This window comes from Melanotaenia boesemani, chromosome 7, assembly GCF_017639745.1.
Source record: "Melanotaenia boesemani isolate fMelBoe1 chromosome 7, fMelBoe1.pri, whole genome shotgun sequence".
NCBI lineage: Eukaryota > Metazoa > Chordata > Actinopteri > Atheriniformes > Melanotaeniidae > Melanotaenia > Melanotaenia boesemani.
This window is the reverse complement of record NC_055688.1, coordinates 21,770,242-21,792,526: the sequence shown is the minus strand read 5'-3', so window position 1 is coordinate 21,792,526 and position 22,285 is coordinate 21,770,242. Positions and strand designations below refer to the sequence as shown.

Genomic DNA, 22,285 nt, shown 5'->3' with positions numbered 1-22,285 from the left:
GGCCAGTTTACTAATCTCAAATTCACTAATTTATTCTGTTTATGCCAGCAAACATGCTAATGTTTAATCCAAACATAAAAAAAAATGGAAATCATGTGATTTAAATTCAGCAACTGTGATGAGATTCACTTTGGGAAAAAAGGGGATAAAAATGACATTAAATTAAGCTTCAAGTTACATGCTTTTTATTCAGTTTGTCTATTAAAAAAAAGGAGAGAAAACATTTCAAACTGAAATGATCAATCAGTCCAACAGCTGTCATTGTGTTGAGATACAGTAATTTTCTCTGAGACAGTATTTTTTACAGACTGCCTCCTTTGACTGGAAGAGTTACGTTCTAGTCCAACAAAATGCAAAGTCGCTGGAGCGCTGCATTTGGCTCATCGCGCACAACCATGACGCCAAGCATGGCTTTCCATCTGCCTCATATTTTAATGTGCTTTATTTGATTTTTTTAAAAGCCAATTACCTGTCAATTTCTGCATATAAATGATGTGACTTATGTTTTATTTCATGCTCTGATGAAAGCTGCCAGGCTGAAACATCAGCATGTTGACATGGATGATAGGTGAAATTGAAATTAGTCAACCTTATTCTGCATACCTTTGAATATTCAGCTTAATTCTTTGATTTGGGTTTTGAATCACAAATATATATACCAAGATAGTAAATCCCTTTAAGGATTTGATTAACGCACCATCTATTGGGTAAAGACACTGGGTATGTAAAAGGACAACGGCAGTCCTTTTACACGCACTTACTGATACAACCACAGGAAGTCGTTTAAGGGATTAGGGTTACTTTTCATGTGTGAGTGATCAGAACGGATGATGACGCCTGACTGAGCCTCCAAGGAGGTGAAGAAGAACACCTCCCGGCCATATTTATCAGGAATGACAACAGGTGACCACGTCCATTAAATTGGCCGATAAAATTCCCCGAGGGTTTATCACATCCATCCAAAAGGAACAGCGACTGATTTCATTTCTAAGATCTTCTTGTCTGGTGGAAACAGTTGATATGAGGATTCAGGCATTAATGTGTTATCTGGGTGACCAGACACCTGCATGGCCAACCCTCCTCACAAAACTGTCATTAAAATTCAACTATCTGTTACCTGGAAATAACTTCAGTAACAGAAATGTGTAATTTACCTTCTTATTGTACATTTCAACATGTGTTACTAATATCTAAACCATCCAGCAGAGACTTTAACACACCAAAATGGAAGAGACAGAGTTTAAAGATGGGAAACAAGCATTTTGGAGCATTTAGTCTACTTTAACACAATTTTCAGTCTGTTTTGCTACATTGTTTACAAAGACTTAACAACTATGTAAGTAATCCCTTTACAGTTTTATTCAGAATTCATGTTTGTTGTAATCTGTATTTGTCTAAAAGTCTTTCAATCATTTAAAAAAAAAAAAGAACTGTCCAGCCTCCTGTCCGACCCTCGTATCTCTTTTTCCACAAAACACAAAGGTTAACTTTTTAATTCCATTTTAATTACAGATGCAGCAGTTAATCTGTAAATTTATCAAGATGTTGGGCATCTCGGGAGTGGTCGGAGCAGCAGGTGTAGAGGATGTAGCATACAGCCAAGTGCCTTGTTTCCTTGTGGAGCTATGGGAGACACTGCGTGTAGGATGTGGAAACTGGATATGTGCCATGTGTTATACTGTGAAGTTACTCTACAGCTGTTGTCAGCTACACCTCCAGGACAGAGTGCAAACTAATAAAGCGTTTCATACTGGCCTGGTGTTGACAGTTCATTGGCTATTATGTAGGAGACTTTCTGGCATAAACAGAGGAGAAAAGCAGGAGGAGTCAGTTAAAAATGTTCAAAGCCAGTAAGCCCTTGGGAGAAAGAACCCTCATTCATGTCAAGTCTCCACTATATAGGAGTCAATCAACAGCCGTGCTAAGTCACAGAAAGTTGTGTGTTTTAGGTTTTTCTTGTGCTGTGATAAAGCGAATGGAAACCTCCCTAAAAATTCAACACAGAGAAGCACGCTCTTTGTCTCGCGGAGCGGCACGCTGATGAAAGGCCGTCATTTATCACAATTACGCCAGCGGCACCATCAGTCCGGATCCTCTCGCTGACTGTCCTGGTGTGTTATCTGCCTTTAAAGCTAAAACAAGAGAGGTCCCCATGCTTTGGGTGTGTGTGTCAGGTGTTACAGTAAACATGTGTGATCCTTTTTAGAGTGAACTAGGTCTTTGCTCTCAGCTGCTATAAATGCACCTGTCGTCTGAGCTTTAATGATCCCATTAATTGAAATGGAGGCTTTTTGTCAGAATGGAAACGCTTATGCTCACTAATTTATGCTTGATTTACAGGCTGTGCTAAGAGTAATGTACACTCTCGTCCACAGAAAGATATTCATTTAAATTCTCCGTGGGGAGTTTCTCCCCAGTTAAAACAGACTTTAAGGGAGAAACCACAGAGGGATAACCAGCATAGTAGATGGCATCCAACTCTCGCCTACCCCTTTTCTTTCGTCTCATACTTCTTTGTTCAGTCTTCATTTCAAACACATGGATTCTGGATGAGGTCCCTGTTGGGCAACTTCTCATATTTCCATTATACTAAAAGCAGCGACTGCAAAAGCAGCAGCAACAGCAAATGACTACCTCCTAGAATTTGTTACACCTGTTAAGCTCTAGGTATGATGCTCAGCATTTTCCCTCAGCTCCCACCAACTCTCATAACCTCTCCTGAAAACAAGTGCATGAGCTGCTATGCTATTTTCTTTCTTCTTTCGCCTATGCCCTCTATTCCTCTCTCCCACTTGCCTGGGATAATTTCACTCTAGCTTGTAATTATTCTCATATACCACAGCTGTCAGTTTCTTGTTTTTGTCTCCCATTCCTGCTTTTATTTCTCTCGTTTGTTTAAATTTGCCCTACAGCAGACAGGCAGCCTACCTCTCTGCACTTCCTTGTCAAGGGTGGTTAGTCAGATGCAAGGAAAAAAAAATGAGTCAAGGAAGGCTAAGATTAAAGGGCCGGGGCTACTGCCTGAAGTAGAGTGTTAGCCGACTGCCATTTATTTACCGTTTTTTTCCACAGATTGAAAGCCAAAGGACACGAACACACATCAAGGCGTCCTGACGACAACATTTCAAACTGACCAATAAGGAAAAAAAAACATATGGCTTTGTTTTGCTTGATCAATCACTCGCTTGCAACCCATCCCACCTTGTGTACCCCCTAATGCACCAAAGCATGCAAACAAGCCCTAACCCACCTATCTACATTTAGCGGACAGATATCTAAATCATTCATCATAGCACACACATCGTTAGCAGCACTGCTTTGGGAAAGAACATCAAAGTAAACTCTATGAGAAAGAGATGGTGTAAAAGAATCTAATATGCAATGCAACAGTGGAGACAAATGCAAACTAATACAGGTCTAAAATACTGGGGACATGACCTGAGGTTAAAAACTTAACTGAACTTCTTAAACGCAAAGTAGGGCTCAAATGATCAACTGATCAAGAGAAAATTTAACACGCGCCTTGATGACTGCTAAAGAATTATTTAAGCTAATTATCAGAACACAAACATCAGGCATCTGCTGATTCCAGCTCATCAGCTTTGAGGAAATGCTGTGGTTCTGTTCTTAATTACAACAAATAAACAGGAGCGAAAGAGAATCTTAATTTGGTTAAAAAAATTAACAACGCAGAGTAGAAATACACAGTCAGGCAAACAGTATCAAAACAAACTTCCACTGTGATTCACATTGCATGGTCTATTTCAGAATAATGCATTATTGGGTTATTCTCGGTGATGCATCAATGAGTAAGCATGCTGCAGACTTGCAGCTGTTTAACATAGCACAGACTATCCTCCATGCATCATCATTTAAATCTTGTCTAGATTGTGTGCTGATTCGTTAAATCTGCACTAAACTAAAAGCTTTTAAAGAGTGTACAGCAATCTTTAACTTACAAGGTGCAGTTACATAATGAACTTGGGATTACAGTAAGACTTATTTCAATAGGACAAAGGGTTTAGGTATTATAGCTCTTAAATGTGTAAAGTTTTTGCCAGGGATCAAAGCTGTTTCTTGGACAGGTGTGAACTATTCTTGCTTTATTATTTCTAAATCAATGAAGTAGTAAAAAGAGTGGAATTTATACCAAGTGAGGCATTTGTATTTGGAAGCTGAAGTGCACTCTAAGGAGCTCTCAAAGCAAGTAAAACAGGCCAAATCCATCTGAGAGACAGCTGCAACATTAAGACCGGTCAAATCTAGTGTTTGATATATTCTCTGAAAAACAGAACACATTAGTGGGCTTAGCAACAAAAAGAAAAAGGTCTCGATGTCTAAGAAGACGACAGGTGTACAACTGCAGTTTTTTTTTAATGAAAAAGATGGATTATTGTGAAGTGTATTGGGAGATACATGTCTGATCAGAATCAGCAGAATGCAGCAGAACAGACTGGACGGCACCTTGCAGTTCTGATGGATGATGAAACAAAACATACTTGATGCCAACAAGTGTTTTTTTAAGGTAAAGAATAGAACTATTTTACAAATATTATCAAGCAAATCATCAGATTTTTATTTGACTTAAATCTTAATCCACTTTAGATGCATTTCAATGGCAAAACACAAGGTCTAAACAACAACAACTGGGGCACATTTATGCATTTATATACATTTTTTACTGACATCTGCAGGTTTCAGGATGCAGACACTCAGCCTGCGGATGATTCTGGATCAGTGGTTGCTGATCATGACATTTCTATCCATCCTCTTAATTAAAATTCAGAGTCTACACTTCTCTTGCATTTTGATTGTTTCAGTTATGTAACAGTATAAATATTTCTATACTTTGCTGCATTTAGTGAAATGAAAACGGACATAAAGGTACAAAGAAAATGGAATTAAGTGAAGAACAAACATATATTATCAACTATACTACATGCTCTATGTACTGGACAATTGAGCAAAATTGTCTCGAGTTACTTTATATTATTTTAACTGCTTTACTATTAAAAAATTAACTGTATGTAGACAACTATAACATTACTGTGTGCGGCGGCATGGCTCAGCAAGGCAGAGCAGTCGTCTTGTAACCCGTGGGTTGCTGGTTCGATCCTCGGCCAAGTCGAGTTCATGTCGAAGTGTCCTTGGGCAAGACACCGAACCCCTAATTGCTCCTGATGGGTCGTGGTTGAGCTCCTTGCATGGCAGCTTCCGCCATCAGTGTGTGAATGCGTGTGTGAATGGGTGAATGTGAAGTATGATGTAAAGCGCTTTGGGTATCGTTCCAGGTACAGTAAAGAGCTATATAAAATACGGACCATTTACCATTTACAGCTTTTAATAAAACTACCAATTGAGCTTATAAGCAGAAAAATACTGATATCTCAAAGGAAGATTTTAAACAAGAGCAACAAGGAACCAACAGTATTGTTTAAGAACTGTGTGAGATGCCATGTGGAGAAAACTAATCGCATATAAAATAATTTTACTGGATTTTTTTCTATGCATTATTTAACCGGCTGCTCACTCAAACAGAATATTTTGACAGGACAAGTGTTCCTGTTGAAATGCGCCACGCAAACAGAGACTTGTATAAACCACTCCATACTAGTTGAAGCCGGGGAAAGAAACCACTGCTCTTAGACTCCTGTGATAGATGTCACAAACTACATTTTTTTTCTAAATGATCAAATTCAACTGTGGTGTATTTGAGAAAAAAAAGCAGTCTCTAAAAATACCACACACACTCCCACAGATGCTGAAACACCATCACTCATGTCACTGAGATATGTTTTATATGATGTGAGGGGTGGGAAGGATTATACAGAAATATATAACTGCTTTTGTCTGAATCTTCACATGTGCTTATTGGGTAGCTGCCAATAAAAACACGCCGGCTGTCGGCCAAGGATAGGTTTTCGCTTCGAAAAGAAGCAGCATTCAATGGTAAAGCCGTTAAATGCCTCATTCTATTAGAATTTAGGTAATAAGCTGTGAAAGTTAATCTTCAACCAACCATAAAAGTGCACTTATTGCTATAAATGCAAGAAGTGGGGGAAAAAAAAATATATTCAAAGATCTTTGGAGTTTGGAGGAATGACTTCTTAATTCCCAGCATTGAATCAGACGGAATACAGCGGTCTCCTGTGTAGCTAAAGGGCAGGTAAGATTTAGCTGTGATCAGTGAAAAAATCTTAAAATCAATAATATATCCAAGTAATAAACAGTGCAGAGAAGTTAAAATCAAGTTATTAAAGTCTTTTCACTTGGCAGTACTTTAATTTTAAACAGGAATAAAGGACCTTTAAATAGGATAAGATTAAAACATAAATTCACCACTTCACTGTTAAACAATAACCACTGAAAAATAAATGGGTGTATTTCAGCTGTGGGAAGCGTTACTGTTCCACTTACTGCTTTCCCTGTCAAATAGTGAACACTGGAAGACATCAAAGTTCTTTATAGCAACCCATTTTAATCCTGTAGCAAATTTAACTTCCAATCCTTTGAATCCATCTAACTGAACGGACTAGTCTGGCACTGTGACATGAAGCAGCCGTTTCCCAGAGTGAAAAACAACTGGTCCGACGAGTGCCGTCTGAGATCTAACAACTACCCAATCAGCACCATGTTGGGACTAATGCTACTGTCAAGATGTTGCAGAGTCTTGTTGGGATGTGTAATATAACAGGGATATCCTCGGCTCCTTAACTGTTCTTCTACAACTGTGTTGGCATGGTTACACAGCTATGTCAAAAAGGCAAGTGGATGTAGTGGTCCCTTGTTATTGGTTTGAGTAAATCAAACACTTTCCCACACTGAAATCAATCAGAGTGAAGGTCAGACTGAGTGTGTATAAAAAGCAACAAGAGTGATAAATTTATAATTCAGTCTAATATGAGGCACAGATTTTCAACAACAGTTGTAGTATAGAAGTTTGTATAGCTAAAGAGTGGCTTATTTACACATCCAGCAGATATGAAAGCAAAGCACTTATTTATTTCAGCTCTTAAGCTGCTAAATGATCCACTATGTTCACTTGTATTACGACCAAGAACAATAACACTGAACAAAACAAAGATGCAAGCCAGAAAACAAAATGATGAGTGTAAAGAGGCTGATGTGCTCAGTAAAACTGAGGAGATCTGCAGAATTGAAAGAAAGTTATTTTTATGCTACGCAGTCATGTGATTCATTTTCAAAACATATTCTAGCAGCTTTAAGGCAAACCTGCATAAGCATAACCTCTTCGGTGCTGTGATGTGAAAAAGCTCTGATTTCTAACACTGAATAACTTAGTAAAAACTCCCCCACAAAGGAAAGATGGAGTGTCATCTACAAAACCACTGCCTTTATAAATGATGCACGGTTTGGGAGGAAAGACCAGCTCTAGAAGTGAGCAGGAGAGATAAAAAAGGGTTGAATTACCCTGTACAGAGATAATTGATGCAAAGCTTAAATGATTCATCCTTACGCCTGCTTACAAAAATGAATTTGCAGCTACTTTGATAGCTGCTAAATGTAACCGTTGCTTTTCACACAGACAAACCAGATGTGATAGTTTAAGCTGTTAACTGCACTTTTTGGGCAAGATGAAATGCTGGACAGACAAAAACTGGAAGATGAAAAAAGGATATCTTGAATAACTGCATCATATTAAGAAAGATTGTATTCACAATGGAGTATCTTTATAGGTGCAAGCTGAAGGTTTTACTGTGACCCTCACAGTCTCCAAACCCAAACATAGACAAAGAACAAAGCGGCAGGCTCTAATACAAAACTATAAAGCCTTTTGCAGAAAGAGTGGGCGAAAATCCCCCAAAATAAGTCGTGAAAGACTTGGCAAGCTACAAAATACATTACAAGCTATGATACTTGCAAAAAATGGGAGGAGGGGGGGGTTTGCACTCAGACTTCTACTTTAGGCTCTTTGTCTTTTGTTGTTGTTTTGAAACAGTAAAAATTAAAATAAAAAGTGATCCTCCTTACGATATCAAAGTTCTTGCCTTTTACAAATCAAATCATCTATTATAATTTCTTTACTGCCACAGTAGGCTTTTTTTTTAAATAGATTAGTAGAGAAATGTGTTTTAAACAAGTGCAGTAATTTGAAGCTTGCCATTGAGATCAGGATTCCAGTAATGAGCAGGTTTTCTGTTGTTGCAGCTTCGAACTGAAGACTAAAGCAATGGTTCAGATTCAGTAGATATCAAAAGAGAGAAGCATGTTAATTTTACATTATGTATCTTCTTCCTCACATCTCAACAATTTTCTGAATTTTGTGTCGCTCTTTCTTATCTGCCAGCTTTGTCCAATTTTCCATCCTTCTGTCTGAGCATCGTTGTTAAGTCACAGCGATGGATTAACTGTGGGAATTGTCTGGTTTTCAAGTGTAAAACAGCATTTAGGGCTGGTGAGTACTGTCCATAAACGAGGTTAACGTGATCATTTGTATGTACAAAACAAGTCTTATGGCTGCTTTCATTCAATACTGAAAAGGATGATCAAGCTTTAATAGCATAATGGCCACATAAGTGGGTGCAGATTGCACATTTATGGTGTAAAATAAAATAAAGATTTCACATGAAAGATAAAAAAAAAAACAATTGTGTGATCAGGAACACTTGTGTGATGTTAACAAACACAGCATCAGCATTGAGCTGCTAAGTTCAGAGGGATTATTTTAGTTTAAATAAATAATAATTCAGTCCCCATGCTCATTGTTTGAAGATTGCTGACTTCTCTTTTTATTGTTCCAGCCAATGCATACATTGTTCTGGTTGGAGTTGGCATTGTGGTAAAAAAGTTGCAGCAGTGGATTGCTGAGCAGAAAAAAAAATCAACCTCAGCTGTCTCTAGAATAATTGAAGCAGAAACAGATATATACGAATATAAGATAAAATCTTCACACATTCAATCCCACTTCATCTACTGGTTTTTATAAAAGTGAGGCTAATGTATAGGGACAGCTGCTAGAGATGGAGGCGGTAGTGTCTTTGCCATGGAAACCGAGTAAATAGTTGCAGACTTAGTGTGTGCCACACAGCAGCACTATGCAGCTGTGAGAGTAGAATAAGAGTAGGATTATACAGAGGGCTATAGGATGAGGCAGAGGTGATGGTGGGGATGTACGATGAGGTGACTGAGGGAAAGGAAGCAAGCCTGTGATTGGCAAAACGAAAATAGGGAAAGATCAGGTTGTCTCGTGGCTAATGAGAGCTGTGTGAGAAGGACCAGTTGATAAAATGAAGCACTGCTTCCACAATTAAGTTAACATTCATGATTACTTAAAGCAAATGGATGGAACAAGAAGTGAAATCGCAGGTAATTTACCTGTCCCAGGATAGGGCCTAGTGGGGGTCCAGGGGCCGCTTGTCCTGACCTCACTATAGCTCGGATCACATTGCCTGCATCCAATTTCTTCACAGCTTTCGCTGCCTTGGAGATCTTTGACATCCTGCTCCGTTTGCAAAGCTTAAATCTGCCTCAAACTCAACTGAGAATCCATCCACTGAAAACAGGAGAAAAACAAACAAATTAGGCTTTCGAGCATATACAACTGCAACAAATCCTTCACACAGTGGGCTCATTAAAACATCATACAGTCAAGTCGATATGAATACCCACAGGCAAAACCTGTGCCTTTCCACTCTGCAGTGAGCGAGTAATTAAAAAAAATCTTTGTCTTCGATTGTCTCAGTAAGAGCCACTTTCCTGGAGCTGTTTGCAGTGTGGATGAGCAGCAGAGGGAGATGCTGGAAAACTAGCCGGAGTTCAACTTCTGTTGCCTCACCTCTGTTTCAGATAGGTCACCACTAAAGCCTCGGTGCTGCAGCAAAACTCCTCTGTATCAGCGAGGGGTCAAAAGTCAAGGGCAGATATATGGAAGAGGGATGGAGGCATCATCTTTGTATGTGAACATTAAGAGGAGTCTGCTTTTTCATTTCACCTTTAAGTGCATTTGCCAAATTAGGAGTCAATTAGTGGAGTGGGGGAAATGGCATGAACTGCTGGCCTTTCTCTGGGGAGGCAGAAGACATAAAAGCAGACTTATAATCTGCTGCTAGAATAAAAGTGATACTGACACAGCTGTACCAAAAAAAGGAAAGAAAAAAAAAGTAAAAAGTAAGACAGAAAAAAGATCAATGACTGGAGCCAAGGGACAAATGCAAGTTTTAAGGTTGAGCCTTGAGATTCAGGGGAACCCTGCATTCAATAAAAATAAGTACTTATAGGAGGGAGGGGGGACGGTCTAGCAATGATTCATTGTATGCAACAGAGGGTATCCAATTAGATCAACAGAAGAGACAGTAGCAGAGAGATATATGAGATCTCATGCTGCTTTGGAGCACAGAAAAAGGGGGATAAGCTACTCCCAAGAAAAGTTGTGATTCTATCACGGCTGGTGATTATCCAGCAGCTGTTAAAGTGCAACCACCATGAGGCAATATTTGTTAGGGCATTAAGGTGATGTGCATACTGCAGAGAGAGTCTCAAATAGAATCCATGGTCTGGATTCCTAAATAGCATTTTTTTTTGCTACTTTTCAAAGATCAATTTTACTATACTCACCTAATGTGCTCAGCTGCTTCTTTGTGGAGAAATTATGTTGCAGTTAGGTTCATTTTAGAGCCAGTTAGAAAAGCAGAGAACAATATGCATTAAATCTGAAGTTAGAAAACCTGCTGCTATTGTCAAATAAATCTCATGAATCTATATCTGCTATAGCTAAGCTAAATAAGGAATTTGAAGGTGGATTAAAGTGTAAATTTTACAAATACAATAGCATTTGGAGCTAATCAAACTGCAAGGGAAAAAGTGTTCAGACCAATATCAAGTACTAAGTTTAATTCCAACTTGGGGCAAAGGGAATAACAGTCTGCAAGTAAGGGAAATGACAATGTCATGCTTTAATGCACCACAACTCCAATCTCTGTTGGAGTATGAATAATAAAACTGCAGTTCCCTCACAAAATGAAATCACTCATCATAAGACCAAAGAAGTGCGCACTGAAGAAGAATTGACCTACATAAGGCATCACAATGCCACTGACTGTGTTTCATACAGCTGGATTTACAGTAGATTCGAGAATGAGGGAAACTGACTCTCTGACTTCAGCAGGAAACAAACCTTGAACCCTCTTCCTTCTGCAGTCAAAGCTGGGTTGATGCGGTTGTGAAGGATAAAACTGAAGCTGCACTCATTTAAAAAGGAACTGGCAATTTTGAGCAATTCTTTATGTGTTTAAAGCAGCAGCAGCATCACCGTTAACAAGGAATTCACTGAAAGAGGATTTTTTTTGTGCATCGTGTCAAAGTGCTTTGTTAAAACATGCCTGATAAATAACAAGACACGACCCAGCATTTAAGGCATTTAGGTGAGGTGAAAATCCCTCAACAATTACATTCATATCTTGGCCTTACAATAAGCTTATCAGCAATGCTATATCAAGTTGATCTGGATAATAAATTGGCAGTGATGGCCAGAATCCAACATTTTAGACAAAATCTGGAACTTCTTTAGCTCCACTGTTGCCTGTCAGATAAACCATCCCTAATGGAAACAACATCTTTGGCAGAGGTAAACATGTCAATAAAAACCGAGCACTAAGGTGAGAAAAAGCTGGAGAGAAATCCCATCTGTCATGAGAATACGCAGGTCTGCAAAAAAAGATCATCCAAACCTGGACTCCGCATGTAAAAACACATCACATTTTACCACCTGCTTACTGTTGTGCGGATGAAATTTCTAAAGGCTGTCACAGAAACAGCAGTGTTGTGCATTTCAACGTGATTAAAACTGACTGCATTTCAAGGATAAATCTGACTTTGATTAAAGAGATTAATCAGCTTGCTATCAAAACTGTGGGCCTTACTGCACCGGTAAAGCCCACGGCTAATTTTTTGTTTAAGCCGTTAGGTTCATTTCATTGTTTATTATGGAAGCCAAACATGCAGCCGCCATCAACTAGGCTTCTAAATCTGTTATTCATCCAAAAGTCAAAGTTAAACACATTGATCCTATAGAAAATTCCATTTTTGGATTAACAAATAGGTCTTTTAGAGTATTTTTTTCACTGTGAATGAGCCTGACTCAGCTCAGTAGAAATGATGATATCATATCAGCCAGGGGGAAATTAAGCCTTCTTCTTCCTTCTATATCTTTCATATCTTTTTGATGCAGCCGGATGAAATAAAAGCTGAACAGTAATTAATTTCTCAGTGGGATCAGGCTTTGTACCCGCAACAACTCAGAATCAAGACTTGTTCAATAGCCTTTGTTACACTTCATCTGCCTCCTCTTCATATCTCTGCTAAATTAAAATGGAGAAAAGTCAAGAAAATCAAGTTCAATATTTCTCATTTACACCGATTCTGTGCTGCCACATGAAATGAAGAATCAGACATTATTATCTCAAAGGAACATCCAGACCAGGATGTAAGCTCAGTCACCTAAAGGCTGCTTCAGAAAAGGCTTTTCATGGTTTTCTTTTATCAGAGCGCCTTTGTAGAGTCGGTTTATTTCTTTTGACAGCTGTTTATGATGCGCATCCTAAACCCCCTTAGCAGCTCAAAAATAAATAAATAAATAAAATAAAAAAAGTCAAACTCAACAAAACACAGCATGTAAGTCTGGCATGTGATTGCCAACATTTAATGCTAACTTGAGTGTTATATTTTTATTTTGTGCAAGGTTAGGAACCTAAAACGGTGGGCTTAGCAGCCTTTTATATTTCTAATTTCTGTGGTAAACTTTCATTAAACTGTGCAAAAACAATAAGATGTTTGTCAGATGAAGACTTTTGAAGAAATTTTTAAAATTACAAAATGGTTTGCTGTGACACTGTATACAAATGTCAATTATTTCATTAACTGGATAAATCTACAAACTTCTTTGTATTTATTGTTGCATCTACAAGGTGATTTTTCCCTTTCTTTTCCTCTATAAAAATTACATTTATGGTATAAATCAAAGGTCCGTCAGAAAATGTGTCACACATATTGCTGATTACAGTTTAAAAGCTGTTACACGTTTGGGCTTAGCCTAAAATTTCCTAGCAAATAGTCTTAGCTTATGAGTAATTCCAGAACATTCCCAGACAACTCTGAGCAAGGACTGGACAGAAACTGCTATCTATCTACCCCGTATGAGTCATCAGTTTAAAAGCTGCCATTGGTTGATCCTAAAAACTGAATTTAAAATACACTTTTGATGGTCATGGGTATAGCATGGACTGTCAAATCAACAGACTCAATCATGGAATCCAGTCTCTATGAAAACTGTGTAAACATAAATAATATTTTACATAAAAAGAACATCTGTTAAATGAATAGTAAGATATACTTTAAAATGGTCCTACAGAATGTGTGGAAACGCATGAACACTTACACAGTTTTCACATGTAGTTATTTCTATTTGCTATTTATTTAACACGATGGTCATTTTTGCACTTTTCAACTTCCTTTTGTATTAACGAGGTAAAGTGGCTCAGCTTCCATCAATGTCTGTGACTGCTAACCGGCCTAAAAGAAGCAGCGTTGGTTAGCATTCAAATCTACCACAAACCAGTGAGCAGCGACGGAGAAGAAAGGAAGAAACCCAGCTGGACAGAGGAACAGTGTTTGCTCCTGGCTCAGTTGGTCCAAGAGCATAAAAGTGTTTTAAGACGTAAATTTCACAAACAAACACGGATGTGATTCCTGCACAATCCCATCCGTGGCGTTTAATTATTTCACATTCATCCAGTGTTTGGAGAATATCCCTTTTCTGTCTGCTATTTTCTCATCTGCTTAGGAAACTCCCAAAGCCACTTAAAAGTCCTCTCCCCTGCTCTTACGTATCTCACCTTAGGAGCTCTCTTGAGAGCTAAGATTCTTTATAGATACCTTTCATCTTTACTAGGATCTACTCTTCACTTTTGGGGGAATTCTAAGAAAACACCATGATTGTAAGAATATTTTTAGAATTTGGTCACTAGGAGCAGCTTTCTGCACCAAGAATCTTGAGGAATAAGTTCTTCAAGGCTGTTCACTCATCTTTAGAGTCTTGTAGTATTTTGGGATTAGACCTGCAGAACTGTCTCAGATAATCATCAGAAGGAAATAATCAGCATGCAACAACATAGCAACCCAGATAGCCCTATTATCTGAAAGATGACAATTTTCTCTATTGTGATCCATTTCTGAGTAGTTAGAACTACTGTCTCCTTGATTCTCCTAAGCAAAAGCAACATAACTTCAATCTGATTTAGAGGACTCAACAGACCTGCTGCCAGCATCTTGGCAACGTTCAGATGACTCGAGGAGTCCAGGGAGCATGTTGTGGTTTCTCAGCATCACTCTGGTTGTGGCTACTTGGTTTATGTTGTCACTTTAAACCTGCGTTTAAAGCAGCTGACAGTTTGGATTTTGTTCATATCAGGTGACCCTATTTTTGAGCTGCACTGCTTTCTATTTTTCTTTTGACTTGATCTTCTACCGTCTCTAGTGCGCTGCGATAACATGCTATCTGTAGCTTTGCTGATAATTCTCTGCCCTAATTAGAATGATTTAATTTGACAGATTGAATTTATTCTAGCAAGCTTCTACCTCGGAAACTCGTGATCCATTACCTGATATTTCCTGTCCTAAGGGTGTAATTTTGTCATACATTGATGGGAAGTGAAGTATTCCTATTCTGGTCTCATAATTCAGCCTTAAAGAAAAAAAAGAAAAAAAAAAAAAGATTTTTTTTTTTGCTACTTCCATCTCATTAAACAGATAAAAACCTTACCAGAGGCTTTTTGAAAAACATGATTTTTATTCGCCCCAAAAAGAGTAACCCAGTTCATTTTCATCTTTAGATAGACTCTGACAATTCCTTTTATTCCTTTCTTATGTGTAAGACCATTTAGTGGCTTAGAGATTAATTCACAATGAGTTAGTGTGCATCACATTTGTTCTTATTATAAAACCCTGTTGCCATGCATATTTAAGATAAACAGGAGGGCAGTCCCTAGAGACGAGCTTCACTCTCTGTATACGGAGAAAAAAAGACAAGCACAATCATATAAAAAATTATAACAAGTTTCTGCTCATCTTGGCATAAAAAGTTTGAACACCTTTAGAATCATAATAAATGTCCTTGAATGCGCAAAGCAAGTAAATCTCTCTTAACGGCACAATAAACAGCACAGGAAGGACCTCCACTGGCAGCAGGGAACTCTGGGATGTAGCACCTGTTTCGATAGGTTCATGTTATGAGTTAGAAGCTACAGACTGTAATCAATGAGCTTATTTCAGTGCCCAAACAGAACAAATGTACCAGACAGTGATCATTTGCTGAGCCACACAAGAAGCTCTCAGTAAGATCATGAGATAACATCAGATATAAATTTATAGAGCCAGTCATATGCCAATGCTGTTCCACTACATTAGTATTCATCCCATCAAACTTTGGCCCTGGAGCTATTGATCGCTGAATGCCAAGCGCTAAAAGGCCGGTCAAATAAAACGAAAAACTCAAGAAGAGTCTGAATGATCCCTGAAGACTTTAAAAAAGGGGGACTTGCACAACCTGATATAACCTGCACATGAACCTGCAGGTCTCATCTCTCAGGGCTCTGAGCTCATCTGTGCATTTCAGGTCTAAACATCTCATTACTTCCTCAATTTAAGTCATAAATTAATTTTACACCAAGTACTCTGATGTTACATCAGATCTCATTAGCTTAAAACTGGAAAATTAGTATAAAGCAGCAAAAGCTGCTTTATATTACATTTTCAGAAAGAAGTCAGGTTAAAAACATGCATTCTTGTGGAGATATTACTACTTTATATTCATGTTATACACTTAACTGATGCTCCTACAGAGCAGACAGACATTTTATCACTGCCTTTGAACTGCAGGGTAAATTTTTTCAATGTTCAGCATGTTCTACAAACCAAACCATAAAAAGCATTATTTCAGTCTTTCCATGCAGACCACGTATCCATCTGCTGAGGCCATGCTTTAATATATGAAACATTTTAGTATTCATTTGTTGGGTTTCTTTTAATGGAAACAGTGACCAACAAATGTACTGAAAAAGCCATTTTAAAAAATTGAAAAATAAACTTCTCTGGTGGAAAAACAGTGTAAAAAGGAAACTTTCTCAGACGATGTTGACAAAAGGAACCCTGTTTGGGTATTTTTAACTGCATAAAGATTGCAGCAACTCTGAAAAACAAACACTAGCTAACATAAGTGGACAGCAGGGAGCTAAAGGTTAGAGAGAAGGACTTGTGACAGGAAGGTCATTAATTTGCGTCCTAACATTGTTAGAGCAGCCCTCGTTCAACCCTCATTATGAGGTGCCCTTTAGTGGGGACCTTACCAGTGGAGCTGCTCAGTGGTACACAGATCAGGCGGTGGTTGCACTGAGCATTACAAGGTGGGGTTTGTATGCAGCTGGAGAGTCTTTGGTTTAAGGCCATTTTCACGAATATCTGGCTAAATAAGAGGATTACACTTTTTACTTTAAATAAAATCCTCATTTCGCAAAATTACCATTGCCTATACTTGTCTTTTCATTGGAAAAACAGACTAAATTATAGAAGGTTTTTAATTAATTAATTAATTAATCATTAAAATGCTAATATAAAAAAAAAATATTAGGAAAAAGCTGAAAAATATCACCTAAATTAAACAATTTACATGGACAAACAGTTGGTGTCGCTCAAATTCAAGGATGCTCCCTCAATTTGTCCTTCCAAGTTACATCCTTCCCAGGCTAGGCTTGTGTTTGGAAAACCAGATAATAGAGTGGTCCAAGTGGGCAAACATCACGGCAGTGGTCCCACTGTTAATTACTTCTGACACACACAACAGGTGAGGAATCGGCTTGGCTGTTAGTAGGTAGCTGTCAGCTGGCAAACAAACAGCCGGAGTGGCAATTCATACCTTAGGATGGAAAACACCACAAAGCTAATGACTTCATGGTGACAGCAAATGAGATGAAGAAAATCCTGGTAACATTTAAATGCATAACTCACTGACATTTCTTTGTCTTCTGATTGTGGCATCCTGGATGTGCACGAAGGATAAAGGGTGTTGTGAGCGCTGAGGAGACACAGAAGGTTCCTTGAAATTTCATAAAACTACTGACTAAATTCTTTGAAGGATCCTTAACATTGGAACGGTCCTTTGACAGGATTTGACGACGTGACATCTTAGAGATGGCAGGCTTTCAGGATCCTTCCTTGACTTTGAGAAGCACCTTGTGTGTGGCGTTACCATGGAAACCATCTATTCAGTTGCAGAGAACCATTTTACGCTGCTGAAACTGGGTTTAATGCTGATTAGAAAGTTAGTCTATCTCATCAAATATTAAGTTAATGCAATTAACGTGATTAAATATAATATTAAACAATCTTATAATTTAAGTTCCCAGCGATCAGTGTATTTTGTATAAAGAGATGTTGTTTCTTGTTTGTTTTAATGACTATGGCCAGAGTCTGAAGAGAGTTAACACAGATTATACCAAACTAGCTAACACAAAGAAAGCCTGGCACTACACCCCTCAGGTTTTTTTTAGTGTTTGAGCTTTTAAACTATCTCACAAATATCAATCAAATAATTTTCTTCCAGCTGATGGATTAAATGATTAATTGATCCAGCTGTTAGAGGCAGACATTATCATTAGATAAAACATTCATCAATACAGCAGGTCTAAGTTTATTTCTGATAAACTGACTCAACCCTGCGCCAGCGGCAACATTTCACTCATACTTTCATTTTTGTTTTAAGTTGTGTATGAGGAAAGATGCACTAAACTAACCCTTTGCTCCTTCTCTGGTCTACTGAATCCTGCTTCACAGCAGATGTACGACTGATTGTTTTTGACATAAGTACTGCACAACATAAGGGATGCACTGAACTGGATACAAATGCTGCCAATGGTTGATAAAAATGTGTAAAGATACCATTAACAAAGAATGAAAGATAAAAAGCAGCTTCAGCATCAGTGAATCTGTGTACCTGGTAAACTCTCACCAAGTAAGCAAGATGTTTCACACTTTCATACCGATGTTAAAGGAAAATCAAAAACCCAGCATTAGCAAAACGTTTCAAACTCCACTAGGAAAACTGGAGAACGAAGGGAGTAGATAAAAGTCTTACAAGTAGACTGAAGAGTCTAAGAAATAATTGGAGAGGCTGTGCTGACAGGTGTCCAGTCGGATGCTCCACTTGAGCGATGCTGCTCCAGGCGCATCAGTTACTGAAGCCTCCGACATAGACACTGATCCTCTGCCAAGCACATCAGGGACTCAAGCCCCCACCAGCTGCTGCAGTAACATTTAAAACGATCGCGTTGGAGATCTACTCAAAAAAAGAAAAAATTAAGACTCATGTTACAGTGCTTTTAACTTATTACATGTTTTCGTCCACACTCTACATTAATAGGCATTAATATCTGACAGTGAGCCAGGGCGGGATCAGTCAGCGTCAACTTTGCAAATTTCATTTTCATTCTGATCATGGAGCAAAGGTGACCGTCTCCTGCTCCGACTGCAGCTTTGAGCGACAGGGGAGGGGCCTGAGCCAGCACCTTTGCTCAATGAGAAGAGCAAACATTGCATGCTTTTACGTCAGCCTCCAAAAATCTCTAATATCACCAGAAAATGTCTCTGGATTTGTCTCTAGTCGCTTCTTTAAAATAGAGTCACTAGAAGGGTCTGAAAACTCGCTAAATATAGTGCCAAAGTATTTAAATTGGCAACACTGGTGTATGCATAGCTCTAATCGGTGTACTGGAAATGGTGCACAGACAAACGTTCAGCATTGTTTATAACCCAAAATTGTGATTAAATGTGGTAACTTTTTAAAAATTTAATTAATCTTAATCTTAATTAACGCATTAAAGTCCCACCCTAACACATATATATACATATATATATATATATATATATATATATATATATATATAATCTATGTGAGTCTATAAGATTGCAAAATGGGCCATAATAACATTTGATTTCATCTCCTGAAAAAAGATAAACTGAACCCAATCCATCACCTCTGGGACTAACTAGAACATCACATGTAATCTAAATCTTTTAATCCAACACCAGAGTACAACCTCACATAAAGCCTACATGCTCTTAGGGGGTTCAGCTATCACACATTCAAAGTTTAGGTCTTCACATGCTTTTGGCCACATAGTGTCACATAATCTCATCCAAGCTGCTGAGTGCTAGTTATATAAAAATAAGGTAGCTGACACACAGAAAAACTGCAGCTGCCCTCTTTACTGCTTCTATGCAGATAGATGGAGACTTGACTACTGAAGAAACATGCATACCCATCAGCGCAGGTCTGGTTCAGCCCAGGACCTTGTACTTGAATAGTGATGACTTAAAAGACCCTGCGTAAATAATGTCGGCTTCCCTGTGATCAAAACTCCAGGGAGGCTGTTTTCGTTACATGCTCCTCTAAATTACATTTCCCTCCCCATCGTCTGTAAATGGCAAGACAGAATGTGTTATAAACTGCAGGTACTTGGAATAAATCTTGAAAAAGCAACAAACAGCAACAATAAAGAATCAGCAATTTTGTAGGTACTTGAAAAATAAATATTTCTGACTTCATATTATTTCTTTATATATTTTACAGACAAGCAGCTTTTTAATGTTGTGGCTACATAACTTTCAGTTTGTTTCTGGCATCAGAGCACAAAACACATCAAAACTACTGCATGTGGGGACAAAATTCATTCTAGAGATAAATGAGAAATTCAGCTACAACTTTTTCAACGTCTGGAAGGTTTCAGACCTTGTTCAGTTGCTCCATCAGCATTTATATTATCAGTTGTATGGCCAGGATGTGCAAGGACCCAAAAAGTTACTGTTATGGCTACCACTAGACATCTTTAAGTTAAAATGACTGAGCAAAGCAAAAAGAGGAGAAGGAGGTAAAGTAGTGGGACAACAGATTAAGATGTTTATGCAAACTGGGGAAAGATCACAGCTATCTCTAGGGAGCATGTGAATACATACGGCTTTGGCATCACAATATAAAATTTTCAGAAGTGTAGTTTGGAAACAGCAAGTCAAATGCGAAGTCAGCTAAATACCGTGAGCTCTGAAGCCATGAGGCCCCCCTGGGTCTGAGTTCCTGATGCAGTCAGGCCTCATATTTAGGGCACAGGAGGAAAACCATCCATGTTCTAAATCAGTGTTAGGCTGGTAGATCCTTTCTAACCTAACAGGGAGCAGATCTAAATCAGATGACTGTACTGTTAGGAAATTATGAAACTATTTAAAGTGTCGCTCATGCTCTCTAAAAATCATAACCAGTCAGGTGGAGGTTTAAGCTGATCCACTGCATTGCTGTCAGGACTAATTATGACCTGGCACAAACCAGACCTGAAATAAAACAAAACGTAGGTTTTTAATTCAGTGTCACAGTAAAAAAATTAAGAGTTTGCCATTAGCAGGTCATATGAATCTGGGAGAGATTACCCAATAATCCAAAGAGAATCACTTTATTATTCATACCTCTTTTTACCATTTACTTCCACCTCCTTGTGAGCTACTACTATACATTTAAACTAAAGCAGCCAGTGATGTACAATAATACTCTTTTCACTGAAGTAAAAGTAGAAACACTTTTATAAAATTACAAATATTATCCACTCCTAAAAGGGCTACACTTTAGAGAAAATATAATCTCATCATTGATCAATTAGCATCTACTTGTTGACCTCATGTGTAATAAATAACGCCAGCTGTAGCACTAAAATTTAATAATTGGTAGAAAGAAGCCAAATTCTATTTTAACAGCTATTTGCCTGTTTTTGCTGTTCTGACAAGTGAATTTTAGACTCTTGTGGGTATGATTAAGAAACAATCTTAGTAAGAAAAGAGACCTAAATGATGACTGGACTGTACTTACATAGCTTTTCTAATATTCTAATCAACTGCTCAGTGTACTTTATATTAGAAACCATATTCACACCCACATTTTAATATTACTGTTTAATCACATTTCAGTGACATTCGTCTCTAGCTCATGAACCACAACTGCCCATTGCATTGGTGTATGGTGCAGAGAGATTTTACCATCTCTCTTGATTATTCAAGGCTGAAACAAACAACCATACAGCTGACACCGTATTTTTCAATATGAACAACTATTGCATGTGTCACCCTAAACTGGAACATCTGACATCTACATTTTCTACATATGTATTTGTTAAAATAAAATTATTACATTTGGCATATTAATGAATCTTTGTAATGTTTTAGATTATACAATGAACATTAAATCATATTGTGTGGAGATATAAAGTTTTTTTCTTTTACATTCAAGTGGTTTAATTTTGTTTTTACTTTAATCGTTCAAATTTAAAGTAAAAATGTATGTTAAAGAAAAAAAAATCTGTATGATGACAAATAATGACACCCTGTGTAACACCATTCACTGTTCATGCTTTGAAATGTTGAACTACTGGGAAACTAGAATTTCCAGTAAATTTAAAGGCTTTACCAAGAATGTTAGTTTAATCTTTGGCTACCACTTTAACCTTCCTCCTGTGTTAGTGGGTTGGTTTTGACCCATGTCTTAAATCAGCTCTAAAATGCACACAAAAAAAATTATCTGTCATCCAAGTTCTTTCTTATCTCTTGGTTATCTTTTTAGGCTTCCTTATTCATGAAAATATTGATTTTAATGTTTTTGGTGTGGACCTCTGGGACATTTTTTGTCAGTATGCCCCTCAGTTTCACTTAAAAAATATATATATATATTTTTTATTACTGAGGGGTATTAGAAGACATTTATTAAATAAATGTGTTTTGATTTATTTTTTTTCTTTTAATGTTATTAACTATAGTAACATCTATGGTGTTACAGGTCAGGTTTGAACCATACACATTTGCTTCAAAAAAGGCCCAAAAGTGTTTTTTTTTTTTTTTTTTTTTTTGTTTTGTTTGTTTTTCCCAGCACTTTTTTTTCTTTCAGTTTCTCAGAGCTAGGATGTCTCTTTTTACTGGCATTGACATAAATAGCTCAAGATGTGTCTTGATGTCAATGACTCTTGTAATGGCAAACCTTGTGAATCCAGGGGTCATTTTGATGACATTGCAGCAGCTGACCTGCATCATGAGGTGCTGACCTCCAACAGATTTTTACCATCTTTGGATTTGAATCTTTCAGAGGTCAGATTTGTCTTACTACATCTCATCTTCCTCCTCAGGAAGCCATTCATCCATATAGCTTTTTTTACTTATTTTCACCCAAAATTTTATCCAGAACCTGCCT

General features: G+C 37.8%; 1 protein-coding gene across 2 annotated transcripts in view; it reads right to left on the bottom strand.

Annotated features, from left to right (window-relative positions):
* Positions 1–22,285, bottom strand: part of mrpl11 (mitochondrial ribosomal protein L11) — a 46,021-nt gene that overhangs the window by 22,897 nt on the left and 839 nt on the right. Inside the window, exons 2-3 of one of the 2 annotated variants that reach the window (XM_041990677.1) lie at positions 19,326–19,481; positions 9,337–9,514 (exon numbers count right to left, since the gene is read on the bottom strand). In XM_041990677.1, coding sequence (XP_041846611.1) covers positions 9,337–9,459 — 123 coding nt within the window. In that variant the 5' untranslated portion in view covers positions 9,460–9,514; positions 19,326–19,481. The remainder of the gene's footprint in view (positions 1–9,336; positions 9,515–19,325; positions 19,482–22,285) is intronic. The other variant, XM_041990676.1, reaches the window with a different exon arrangement.